Source organism: Pecten maximus, chromosome 14 (assembly GCF_902652985.1).
Source record: "Pecten maximus chromosome 14, xPecMax1.1, whole genome shotgun sequence".
NCBI lineage: Eukaryota > Metazoa > Mollusca > Bivalvia > Pectinida > Pectinidae > Pecten > Pecten maximus.
Window position 1 is genome coordinate 7741267 of NC_047028.1, and position 14392 is coordinate 7755658.

Below are 14392 nucleotides of genomic sequence, written 5' to 3' on the forward strand. Positions count from 1 at the left end.
CTTAAGAAATAACAAATTCCAAGTGTTAAAATCCAGGACGACTGCCTATCAGTCATTTATTTTCCCAATCACTTTAAAAATTGCACAGGCACTACAAGGGACCATGCGGAACCTATATAATTACGAAGTTCAAAAAATGCTGTTCCAGATTTTCTCGAGTATTAAGTAAAACAAACTGTATTTGTCAAAATACGAGGAGACTGCCAACCGGCCATTTAGTATTCCCGAAAAGATTCAAAATGCGATGGGACCAACCAGGGACCAACACACACCTTCGTATGAAACTTTTTAGAATTTCCTTCTAGTACTTCTCAAGAAATAACAATAGCAAAAACAATTCAATGTTACTTAGGGACCAAGGGGTTGCGAGTTCGAAACCTACGTGGAGCAGTTGTCAGGTACTGACCGTAGGCCGGTGGTTTTTCTCCGGGTACTCCGGCTTTCCTCCACCTCCAAAACCTGGCACGTCCTTAATGACCCTGGCTGTTAATAGGACGTTAAACAAAAACAAACAAACCAAACAAAGGGAAACCGACATTTAAGAAAGGTGAATGGGAAACTTTCTGGGATATTGAGATAACTTCGACACTCTAAATCAAATATGGTCGGCATATTGCTTTCAGGTCAATTTCAAAATTCAATATGCACAACTGGAGACCAAGGGAAACGTACATAGAATTACAGGACAAATTTCACTGGTACATTTCAGAAATAGCGTTAACAAGGATGGGTTAAGATTGACTGACGGACCGGTACCACGAACAAAGGTGATTTCAATAGCCCACCATCTGTTGAAGGTTGGCTAAGAATGTTTGTTGGTACGGCACAGTGTATAACATATCGGATCAGCTTTGTATTAATAACGAATCAAAATAAAGACGACCAGATTCTTAGCAAATGTTAATATTTTATTATAAGAATGTTATTAGACAGATAAGACACATAATTGTCAAGACTAGTTATGTTATTCTTCTTTCCTGACATCGGTTTCGGATTTTCTCCACTATCCCGCCGCCATTAGTATTGTAACATTCTCCTAGTTGTGGTGTTGTATATTTGTCAGTCTAACACAAGCTCTGCTGTCCTACTACGCTGCCTGTGCTGCTGTCCTACTACGCTGCCTGTGCTTTTGGAAAATGTTAAAATTTAGAACTTTAAACCTTCCACTATGAGTCCAACACCTTCAAGATGCTTCCCGCCTTATGAAATTATAACTTATTAACGCCAGCAAATAAAAAAAACGAGAAGCCTAATGTACCTTTTAGGAAATGATTATAGCGACAAGTATGTAATTTATGTTAATATATAAAAATATACAACCTACTCTTTCTATTTTCCGTTGATCATAGCTACTCTTTGTCAGAGCTGTAGCACCTTTAAATAAGACGCGGTTGTAGATTTTAGATTGGCGTACATATATTGTACATTCCAGCACGATATACCATTTCCTTACAAATATTCCCAAGAGTTTTATTTTTATGATGTTCACGCCATGACAATATTAAGTTAATATATATATATACATTAAAACGGAAAACACGCCGTTGATTGTTGAAAATAAGTCGTCACAAAAACGTGTATGAATTATTTTACCATATTATGATGGTTATAATTTTCAATGGTTCCTTTTACGCTGTTTGAAAAAATAGAATGAAATCGCGAATTAATTGAGAGCGTAATCAACTATGGTTGTTATAAGATACTTTTGGTGTGTCTATGGATCACTGCGTCGGTGTGCGAGTTGATACCTTTTTGTTTTTGCCAGTAGGAGTATCCACATTCACATAACAACACTGTTCCTGCCACCACAATCCCTATTCCGATCAGATAGAAAGCACTCTGTATGTCAATCAAGTTCACTATTGTAGCTTCAGGTACCAACGAACTGTAACATGTGCTCTGTTTAGGCCAATGTTTTAGTTTCCAAATTTGCAACAGTCCACTTTCATGAATTGTAAGTATTCTGAAAATAAACGCGTACATTTAATTAATGAATCCAAACAAGAATACATTTAGTTTCATCGATTGCAGTTTACAAGACGATACCTATCCGATTGTGACTGGCTATTTCATGATGTCGTATAATTATGTCGAAAAAAGGACACTTAAAGATTTTTTATGAGGGTGAATTTATCACGTACATTTCGCAACAACGACCACAGAGTTTTATAAAGATATTGTCGAACTCTTATCGATATGAATTCCAAGAATAACTATCGAACTGAATGACCCTAGCGTACTTACTCGTTAGCGAACAGCCTTGTGTACGGGGAGTTATTCGGAAGTCCAACCGCATACTGTAGAGGTAGGAACTCCTCTTTTGTTATCACCAAATCGCACTCGTTACGGCTCCGCATCTTAATCTCGTTAAAGGTCTTATCCCCAAGAAACACGTAGTCCCCAGACAGTACCTTGGTTATATGGACTTCCGGGTTAGAGCTCATTACGTCGTTTTCTGACTGGTTAAAGCGGACAAGTCCGTCCCACACTTGTTGGTACACGTGCTGTTTGGATGTCTGTAATATTACATAAATGCATGAATACAACTTTATTTCTTATTTGATGGAATTAAAATTCTTCATCAAATCCGATTAATAGATACATGTTGGAAAAACTAAAGGCAATTTTCGTGTTTTGTTTTTGGTTGGTTTAGCGCCACGTGGGATCATTTTGAGGCGGGGTTTCCTTGTTGTAGTTGGTAACTACCTCATTGTCACATGCCACCTATAACAATAAGGGTAAAGTGCCTTGCCCAAGGACACAACCATGACAACACAGACCGGCCTGCTTTTCAACTTCCTGAGAAAGACAAACTGACACTGGTAGGGAGCGTCGAACTTCTCACCTCGGATCTTTATCTGAGGTTACGTGGCCGCTACTTTAACTGACTGTGCTATCACGGCACCTTCTCTTCGTTTAACTAGTACAAACATCACGTATACTGGATCACTATAACAAGAAGTTATGAAAGTCGACTTTCCAATGACAATGCACCTCAGAACAAAAATATAAAAACCTTCCTCCATCGTTTCGGGTATATCTGTAATAAATCATCTCCATTGACTGGAATATACACTGTAATATTCGCAAATTAAGTCTTAGTAAATACATTAATGACAGCTCCCATCCATTGTGACTGAATAAATATCTCTGTATCTACATGTATCAATGGGAGCGCTTTCTATTGTGCCTCAGTTTACAATACCTTAAAGATATCGATGAAGGCCGTCCCTCCGATAGTCCCCCACTTATAAACGTCCTGTTTGACCATGCCGCCAATAGTGTCGAATGGCAGTTTCTCCTTGGAAACTGTTAGGAAGGCAATGAGATTGCCGCTGTATGTGGCCATCATAGCGATACAGAAGAGCCACCAGAAGCTTAGTAATGTCCTTCCCGAGACAGAGTCCGACATGTGTTCCCCACCTGGTATCGAAACGAGAAATAGTTCCATGTTAGTTGTGGGCAAGAGTCACGAATGGCATTTTATCAAAAATTATATATCTGTGGGGATCAAATGGAGATACACAACAAGCTGTAAACACACTCTGATATGATTTCAGTAAAAATAGAAAATAAAGATAGTACACTGAAAAGAGCAATCTTACTGCATCACTAGTCTGACAGTTTGAAAGGAATACTGTCAGATCTTTACTTAAGAGGACAGCTTCACGTATAGCTAAATATTCAACAAAATAGTCGAAATATCACACGTCACCACACCAGAGTGTAAAACTATATATGCAATTATCACAAAATGGTTGTTTTCTTTATATTTGTCTCATTGGTATGAGTCCTTCTAACCGGAGCATCGCCGATGTTTTCATGTGAAAAATGTGTTGTTTTCTTTCCTTAACACATCGACAATATATCTAAAGGGGAAAAGTAATTCTTGTTAGTGATTTAAAGATCTTATCGATGGTTTTTCTCGGCAAAAATCATGTCTAAGGAGTTTGAAAAGGGATAACAGTTAGATGTTAGATGTGAGGGCGGATCTTAGTTAAGGATGAAACCGCGGCCTACAGCAACACCGTCAAGGGAAGAACCATTACTTGTACGGAAAATAGAAAACAAATCGCCACTTCCTCAGAGATCACGGACCAGTGATGGACTAACAGCAGATAATGGTGACATGTTGTTATATCATTGACAGTATGTGTTGCCTAGGTTACCTTGTGTGAGGAGGGCGCCATACAGGTACCAAAACGAGTCTGAGAAGTGATGAAGCCCCCTCATGGAAGCTCTGTCCGTTATATGACTGTAGTACGGACTGAGATACTCCAACATCCACATCACGAAGGACATTGTTGGCAGTGCTATTCCTATACAGATCAGGACTGTCGTGGTGAAGGGGTCGATCAGGGTCCGCCATTTTGTTTCGGAGGGGTCGGGCTTTTTCAGAATCATTACGGTTGGCTCATAGAAATAAGGGTACGAGAAATCCATGACTGCCTCGCGATTTGTCTGGATAGACATCGGGGCCACCGTTAGGTCTATCTCCTGTGACAATAGGACAACAATGCTAAGAAATATTCCAAGTGAGTACTGACGTGTGAGTTATACTTTTGATGAAATGTTCTTAATAAAAGAACGACAGAAATATTTGTAAAGAGACTTTCTTGGAAATAGAATTGATTTTACTTAGTTGAGATAGTCATTTATATCAATATATTATTATTTTAATGGATTTTTAAAGTACAGATTACAATTATAGTTGAGTTCATGAATATCTTATGTGAGGACCTGTTTGAATTGTAATTGAAAATTGAATACAAATTTCTACATGGCATGTTTTTACACTTAACTTTCCATTTGAAGGTTTTTCCCACCCAAACAGTGCTGTATCAATCAGCACCATTGTATTAATAAGAGATGCACGTACATTTCTCTGCATTTGACCGACCAAACCATTGAAGCTGCCGTTGTCGAACTCCATCCCCCAAGCGAGATCTGCCGGCATAGTCAAACGGTATCTAAACAGTGACGAGGTAAGTCAACATTTAACTTTCATATCAGGTCAAGTTCGAATTTGTATTGAATATCTTGTTTTCAATGTGAATTCCTGCTCTATATTTTTCTATCCAAGATAAATATGGATTCCTTTTTTATCAATTAAATTTATATCAGTATTTTAGTAGTACATATATATAAAACGATAAGATCATTTTGACGATTTTGTCCTGTATTTGATTCTGTTTCTGCCATAGGCGTATTAAGCGCAAACGAATATAGCTCCGAAATGTTACATTTACTGAGTCGATAAAAATGCAAAGTGACTGAAATACAACATTAACATCCATACTTACGTAAAGTTCAAACTGGCTGCTAAATGATCCAGCATGTCCATGCAGAATCCAGTGAACGTCATATTATCGTGTTTAGCAACAAACGGATCCCACTGTGAAGATAATAGAAACAGGATTTATACATTTACACAGACCTGCGTGGGAGGAACAAATACGGTCAAATGATAAAAAATGTAATATCTACTATTTCATGTTTGTACCGTTAACTATGAAACAGAGATTTGATACCCTTTAGCTATTATAAGGTATGGAGATATTACATAAGAAGCCCTTGCGCCTTATTGGCACAGGTAAAATGATATATACTTGCGTTATACCAAACAAAGTCAGATGTGAAGCTGATATAGCCTACCTTGCTGCAATATCTGTTTGTAATATATTTTTAAAAGAGCTGATATGTTTGCAATGAGACTCGGAAAAGTATTCTTATGAAGTTTCCTTCAGTATCATACGATTTTAATTGATGGACATGCAATGACAACGGGTGAGGAGCAAGCGCTAATCATTTCTATGAAGTTTCATTGAATTTCCTCATTTATGTTTATAAAATTAAATGTTAATGACTGATTCACTAAGACGGATGAAAAAGGATAGTAACATGCCAAATTAACTTTTTCTCAGACGAGCTAAAATCACTATCTATTCACTTACTCCTATTCACACCAACTGTCGTCAGTATTATCGCGAATATGCAAACATCCAATTTACACTATCACCAGTAAATGAAAGGTGCTTTTCAGCGGTCAATCAGTGATAAGGTTAATATTTTGAAGGAGGATGCTTGAAAATCAGCTGCATATATTACATATGTTCAAAACATCCGGTTGTGTATGGACACCTAGAAAATTGCGTGGGTGGGGTTGTCAACGTGGGAGGGTGTAAAATGAACATAAATATTGTAGTAAAAAATATAATTGTCGTAGTTTCTGTTAAGTTAATTGCAGGTTTTAAGACTTCACTTGGAAAAAAACAGGTGATGAAAATTACAAAATGACTATGGTCTATTTTGAAACTGCCATCAACAAACCAAAAAAATATATTGACAGCAATGATCAAGACTTCACCAGTACAATTATCTTTGTAATCAAACCTACCACATTGGTGGATACTAGAAATTCCCGACCATTAAATCCAAATTTGGCGTTAGGGAATATGTCACCGGAAGTGAGTACTCTGCCGGAATCCCGGATATGTCCGACGGTCTGGAATTTTCTTCCGGATTTGGTCCACATCAGGGCTTCTATGGCTACCCACTGACACATGACTTTGTTGCTCTGGACGAAATAAAGTAGAACTACAGAACATGCCATGTTAACATGATGATCAGTGCGGTTCACTTTGAGAACATTATATTTAATTTTGTATTTTACACTTTATTTCGAATATCATTTACGGCAGATACATATTGTACAATTTTATAATAAAATGACCAAAACATTATGGAAGTACAACGGTTTTGAAGAACTGGTCTTTAAGATTTCTAACCATGACTTTAAAAAAATCACCGTCATCAAGTCGCTGGCAATTCCAATTCTAGTGAAAACTATTAACAGTTTTACCCATGCCACCTGCTTTCTTCGACAATTAAATGAAATATATTTTAATTTAATTTCGAATGATAAAAAGGACAAATATTTTAAAGAGGTCTACATTAAAAGTAGTCGGGACAACGATGGCCTAAAAATGATTGACATTGACAGATTATCAAATCTATGGAAATGACTTGGATTCAGAAAATACTTGATCCCCAGAATACCTCTCCATGGAAACTGCTTTTGCTCGATAAATTGGAAAAATATGGAACCATTAGCATTCTCCCATATGTTTAAAATGATAATGCAAAACATTACCGATAAGTTATATCCTTTTTAGAGATAATTATTTTGGGCATGGAGTACGCTAAACTTGGAACAAAATAACGCTGAATACTACTTGTCAAAGCCAATATGGTTTAATCATAATATAAAGCAAATCTGCACCAGAAATGGCAAGTTAAAGTTACATTGTATCAACAGGATAGCAGATTTTATTGAAAATGATGGTTGCGTTATGACTTCTCAAAACTTTAATATGCCACATGGTCAGAAAATTAAGTTCTATGACATTATTTTAGCTATTCTGGGCATATGTAAAAGGTATATTCGTAGCTATGGTAACAATACGTTTCAAGAAACAGATGATATCAGACTTATCGGATTTTTTGTCAAACTAACTAAGACCTTTTATTCAGAATTCTGATCACCTGTTCTCTCTATAAACCTAAGAGTGGTCTCAAGACTTACAAAATCTAGATATTAATTGGAAATTGACCTATTTGATACCAGGGAGTTGTAAACATAATATAATTTTAAGAAATTTTCAGTTCAAAATAAATCATAGAATGTTGTGCATTAATACTCTTCGATACAAATATGAAGTAAAAGATGATAAAGAGGTGTACTTTCTGCAATTAAGAAGATAAAGACTTGTATCATCTTATGTGGCAATGTATTCATGTTAATGTGATTTGGAGAGTTTTCAAACCTGCTTCATGAAAAATATAACATTGCCATTGAACTCGACAAAATGGATGCCATCTTAGGTTACTGCAGCAATTATTAAAAAGATATATTAAATTGTTGTTTTTTTATAATAAGACGCTACATATATAGAGAGGACATTGAATGGTTTCCAGTTGAATATAACATATATTTCACGAGTATGGCAGAATATCGATATAAGTATATATATCTTTGCATTTTCATGCTAAAAAACGAAATTAAAAACATCGGAAATAGTGCAAAAAAAATGCGGGAATCAGTTACATAATTCATTACGTCGTGTCTTTGTGGCGTTACTCCATGTCAACTTGGTGGCGTCATTTTGGAAGAACTGATCAGCGCAATTTAAGCATTTTAAGTTGTTATCGGAGAATATGAGCATGACACGCTAACGTCAAGTGAGTATTGTGTCAAAAACTAGTCTGAATATTTCAGAATTACAGCAAAATAACCCATCTATCTCTTTTCGCTTCACTTGGAATAATCGGCAAGATTCAGTGAGGTGAAAACAAAGGTTCGCTCTGATTGGTTAAAAACTATAAAACATATTTTCACTGCTCATCGCTGTATGGCAAATATAAGTTTGATCAGTTTGCTAAATTTCCATATTTCATTGGCAAAAATGCAATCATTATATATAGATATTGTTCTGCTACTCCTTTGATACATGTAACAGGTGCTTTGTCATATTTGAGACAGAGAGAAATATAAATACATTTTTGTCATTATAAACACAATGAAATTCATATAATGAATAAAAAATGGCAACCAATTGAACAGGCATTTAGTTGAACATTTGGTTTAGTTTGGTTTATTTTGCTTAACGTCCATTTAACAGCTAAGGTCATTTAAGGACGGCCTCCAGTGCGTGCGACATGCATGCGTGTGGTGAGTGCGTATGTGTGTTTTGGGAGGCTGCGGTATGTTCGTGTTAAGTCTCCTTGTGATAGGCCGGAACTTTTGCCGATTTATAGTGCTACCTCACTGAAGCATACTGCCGAAGACACCCAGCAGGACACCCCACCCGGTCACATTATACTGACAACGGGCGAACCAGTCGTCCCACTCCTTGTATGCTGAGCGCTAAGCAGGAGCAGCAACTACCATTTGTAAAGACTCTGGTATGTCTCGGCCAGGGGACAGAACCCAAAGCCTTCCTCACAGGGGCGAACGCTCAACTAAAGGCCAAACGTGAGGCAGTGTCAAGGGAGACATTAGGAAGAAGAAAGTTGTTAAGAAAGAAGAGAAAAGATGAGATCCCAAATTTAGTCGCCTCTTACGATCATGCAATGGGGGCAGCAGGTACAATTCTTATAATATGTAAACACAGTTTGTAGTAAATCAAAATGTATGAATATGTGTGAATCAAAAATAAAATAAATAAAAAACAAAAAACAAAACAAAAATGTAATCAAGTGTCATAAGTATATCATGATCAATTTTAGCTTTCTGCCGTAATTCATAAAATAAGAAAACAACTTCTATTATAGATCTAAATGCATTATGAATGTCAAAGAAAACAAGCCTCGACTGACCACAGTTCTCCTGATCGTATGAAAAATAAAATGAAAACACGAAACATCGCCTAATGGCTAATACTGTAGTGTTTTTATTTCTGTGATATCTGAGTCGTGAAATCAACCAGTGGTAGAATTTAAAATCCTTCTCATGTTAATTAGAATACTGAACACATCAGAGAAAAGAAAGTCCATTAATTACGGATGTGAGGATTTACTCTCCGGATTCTCTGTTAATTGTAGTTCAGTGTAGTTGTATAGGTGTCTTATGTACCATCGACTTAGCCTTTCTTCTACATATTGATGTCGACAATGGGGATGTGTATTTCATTGTATTTCAGATCCCGGCGGTATTGAATTCATTTTATAAGGCATGTTAAGATGAAATAATAGACTGTAGATGTTGTCATTCCGGATTAGATCAGTACCACGCGTAATTATATTGCCGATCTAGATAAAGTTGATTTTGCCGGATTTGAGTAATCCTGAAGGACTTTACGTTATCTATGATAATGAACGGTTTTTAAGAAGTATTCTCGTATTTAAGATCCGTCATAAAATCCGACAGTAACCATAGTTTCAAATTAGATGTACTATTGTATCTATATTTAGGACTCGTTAATGATGCCAGGGATGTTTTCGTTTATGGTGGTACAAACGGCTTGATATAATGATTGACCTGGTAATTTTTTGTTGCTTTAGTAAGAGCATTGACAAAGACAAACAGGCCCAAGTGTAGTGATCCAAAATAAAAGGGGAAGTTCAAGTAAGCAAATGATATAATGCAGAGTTTAATCAATGAGATACAAATTCCTCGATATCGTATAATTACAAAAACATGAACTATGTTTGCATTTTGTGAACCTGATAGAAAGATTCTAATGTACATGCAAAATACAAATTATTATACGAGACAAAACAGAGTGGTGTTATATGTATGGATCGCTGAATACCACTGATACAACAACACACACCCGGTCAGTACGTAAATAGGTTTCATGTTATATTGTGTTCACTACAATGGATGTCAAGGGTGTCCATTGATCAGACCTCTAGCCGTGATAGGCTAGTCATTCTCCTGAGAGCATGTATGCATCCTGTAATCGGAATCATCTGGAAAACCATACGGTATAGAAAAAACTATGTGAAATGATATGTTCATTATACTATAGTCTCCATTGGATTCTATGATTGTATCATATATATCACATAACTGTTAATGTTGGATTTATAATCGAGCAGAACAAAAATCATTTTAATTTTTAAACAAAAAAAAATATTTAAATTTTAAAACAAATACATTATTTAATGATTTCCTCGTCAGTTCTGTATGATTCACAACAAGCTTTTAATGTTCGGTGTCCAACGTCCTTATCTATCAGCGGTCCTCGTGTTCTCGCGTGGTCATGTGACCGGTACGAAACACTACGTTAACACTTGGTCGGCAAATATGGCCAGAGTACCCCATTAACGTACAAATAAACATGATACACTTGTTCATCGTACTTAGAAACTGGAGGGAAGTGTTACACATTCTTCTTTCATAAGAATGTCTTCGCGCTTTTATCTGTTTCATAAGCATTGCTTTTAGATGTTGGGTATTCTAGGACGATTTATAGTGTTAATGTTCACGCTTCGGTTTTTGAACTTTTAGCTTATTCGGTGTTTTAAGTATTGACATCGGCATATAGACACAAACAAACGTTGATAGACGAATGCAATGGATCGGTATTAATTAATTATCAATAAATCATTTCCAATGGAAAAAGGTATAGTGTCGAAGTTTTCAGTTGTACATCACTGTAGTTAAACCACAAGCATCGTCGTTGCCATGACAGCCGATCCAAGCTGTGAACACGAACGTACTGACGACAAAGTCTTATGCGTAACATATTTTTTTTAACAAAATTTATATATCGTATTGATTGATGTTGTATCTGATCAATTTAAATATAAAAATCGAACAAAGCACTGAAAACACATAATGAAACCTTTGTGTCAGGAATTGCAGACACTACACGGGACCTGTACACGATGTGACGTCATCTCAACCTATTAGTGGTAATATATATATTTTGCATAAATACACTAATGAGCAACATAATAAGGCACGGTATTAGCCCACATGCGTTATATGGTTTATCGTTATGTTGTATGAGGTCATTAATATTAGAGTTGATATTATTATTATATTATATTATATGAGCAAATTACAAAATGTACATGGTTCTACCAACATTTGTTGGGTTTTATCGTTATGCCAATCAATTTCAACATTATATTATCAGCTTTGTTCATTATATCTTTTGGTGAAGTATTCACAAACATCATGATAGGATTGCAATTAATTATCATTGAAGTATTGACCAACAATATGCTAGCTTAGTGTTGTTATCCATAAAGAATGGATTCATCATTGATAATGGACAAAGCCCAGATAAAAAAAACTGCTTACCGAGACGAATTTATCCATCGTCAGCATTTTGAGAGTGGTATTGTTTTCCTCATCGTAAGACAGGTTGTAGCTGCCGCCGATTTCTCTCAGCACAGTCTGTATGTACGTCTGTACGTCCTGAAATCAACATGTTCCTAAACAGTCAGCAACATTTCTTCTATTATCGTTATATATCTCAATTCCCTAAAAACAAAAAATCTACATCCGAAAGACAGACCTTTCTTTGATTCGCATAATTTTAATCTATTGGTTTGGCTCATGTCAATGTTCTTCTAACATTCTAACATTACATATTACAGTATAATGGACCGACAGAGAATGTCATACCTTACACGACATACAGTATAATGGACCGACAGAGAATGTCATACCTAACACGACATACAGTATAATGGACCGACAGAGAATGTCATACCTTACACGACATACAGTATAATGGACCGACAGAGAATGTCATACCTAACACGACATACAGTATAATGGACGGAGAGTGCTGTCATACCAATGTGTTTCTAACACGACATACAGTATAATGGACGGAGAGTGATGTCATACCAATGTGTTTCTAACATGATATTACAGTATAATGAACGGAGAGTGATGTCATGCCGATGTGTTTCTAACACAACATTACAGTATAATGGACCGAGAGTGATGTCATACCAATGTGTTTCTAACATGATATACAGTATAATGGACGGAGAGTGATGTCATGCCGATGTGTTTCTAACACGACATTACAGTATAATGGACCGAGAGTGATGTCATACCAATGTGTTTCTAACACGACATTACAGTATAATGGAACAAGAGGGATGTCATGCCAATGTGTTTCTAACATGACATTACAGTATAATGGACCGAGAGTGATGTCATACCAATGTGTTTCTAATACGACATTACAGTATAATGGACCGATAGTGATGTCATACCAATGTGTTTCTAACACGACATTACAGTATAATGGACGGAGAGTGATGTCATACCAATGTGTTTCTAACACGACATACAGTATAATGGACCGAGAGTGATGTCATACCAATGTGTTTCTAATACGACATTACAGTATAATGGAACAAGAGGGATGTCATACCAATGTGTTTCTAACATGATATACAGTATAATGGACGGAGAGTGATGTCATACCAATGTGTTTCTAACACGACATTACAGTATAATGGACCGAGAGTGATGTCATACCAATGTCATACCTAACACGACATACAGTATAATGGACCGAGAGTGATGTCATACCAATGTGTTTCAAACACGACATTACAGTATAATGGACCGAGCGTGATGTCATACCAATGTGTTTCTAACATGATATTACAGTATAATGGACGGAGAGTGATGTCATACCAATGTGTTTCTAACATGATATACAGTATAATGGACGGAGAGTGATGTCATACCAATGTGTTTCTAACACGACATTACAGTATAATGGACCGAGAGTGATGTCATACCAATGTGTTTCTAACATGATATTACAGTATAATGGACGGAGAGTGATGTCATACCAATGTGTTTCTAACATGATATACAGTATAATGGACGGAGAGTGATGTCATACCAATGTGTTTCTAACACGACATTACAGTATAATGGACCGAGAGTGATGTCATACCAATGTGTTTCTAACATGATATTACAGGATAATGAACGGAGAGTGATGTCATACCAATGTGTTTCACATGACATTACAGTATAATGGACCGAGAGTGATGTCATACCAATGTGTTTCTAACATGATATACAGTATAATGGACGGAGAGTGATGTCATACCAATGTGTTTTCTAAACATCGGACATTTCAGTATAATGGACGAGAGTGATGTCTTACCAATGTGTTTCTAACATGATATACAGTATAAATGGACGGAGGGAGTGATGTCATACCACTGTAGTTTCTAACCACGACATTACAATATAATGGACCGAGAGTGATGTCATACCAATGTGTTTTCCTACTTCTAACACGACATTACAATTATATGGACACCGAGAGTGGATGTCTACCCCCCCCCCCCCATGTGTTTCTAAAACGACATACAGTATAATGGACCGAGAGTGATGTCATACCAATGTGTTTCTAACATGATATACAGTATAATGGACCGAGAGTGATGTCATACCGATGTGTTTCTAACATGACATTACAGTATAATGGACGGAGAGTGATGTCATACCAATGTGTTTCTAACACGACATTACAGTATAATGGACCGAGAGTGATGTCATACCAATGTGTTTCTAACACGACATACAGTATAATGGACGGAGAGTGATGTCATACCGATGTGTTTCTAACACGACATTACAGTATAATGGACCGAGAGTGATGTCATACCAATGTGTTTCTAACACGACATACAGTATAATGGACGGAGAGTGATGTCATACCGATGTGTTTCTAACACTACATTACAGTATAATGGACGGAGAGTGATGTCATACCGATGTGTTTCTAACATGATATACAGTATAATGGACCGAGAGTGATGTCATACCAATGTGTTTCTAACACGACATACAGTATAATGGACGGAGAGTGATGTCATACCGATGTGTTTC

At 36.5% G+C, this 14392-nt stretch overlaps 1 protein-coding gene across 2 annotated transcripts in view; it reads right to left on the reverse strand.

Annotated features, from left to right (window-relative positions):
• Positions 1-890: 890 nt before the first annotated feature.
• The window catches only part of LOC117342117 (glutamate receptor ionotropic, delta-1-like), a 77900-nt gene continuing 64398 nt past the window's right edge, over positions 891-14392 (reverse strand). Inside the window, exons 6-14 of one of the 2 annotated variants that reach the window (XM_033904120.1) lie at positions 11816-11932; positions 6398-6577; positions 5304-5395; positions 4880-4970; positions 4170-4497; positions 3206-3423; positions 2245-2516; positions 1749-1963; positions 891-1126 (exon numbers count right to left, since the gene is read on the reverse strand). In XM_033904120.1, the coding sequence (XP_033760011.1) occupies positions 1113-1126; positions 1749-1963; positions 2245-2516; positions 3206-3423; positions 4170-4497; positions 4880-4970; positions 5304-5395; positions 6398-6577; positions 11816-11932 (1527 nt within the window). In that variant the 3' untranslated portion in view covers positions 891-1112. Of the gene's footprint in view, positions 1964-2244; positions 2517-3205; positions 3424-4169; positions 4498-4879; positions 4971-5303; positions 5396-6397; positions 6578-11815; positions 11933-14392 lie in introns of both variants that reach the window. The other variant, XM_033904119.1, reaches the window with a different exon arrangement.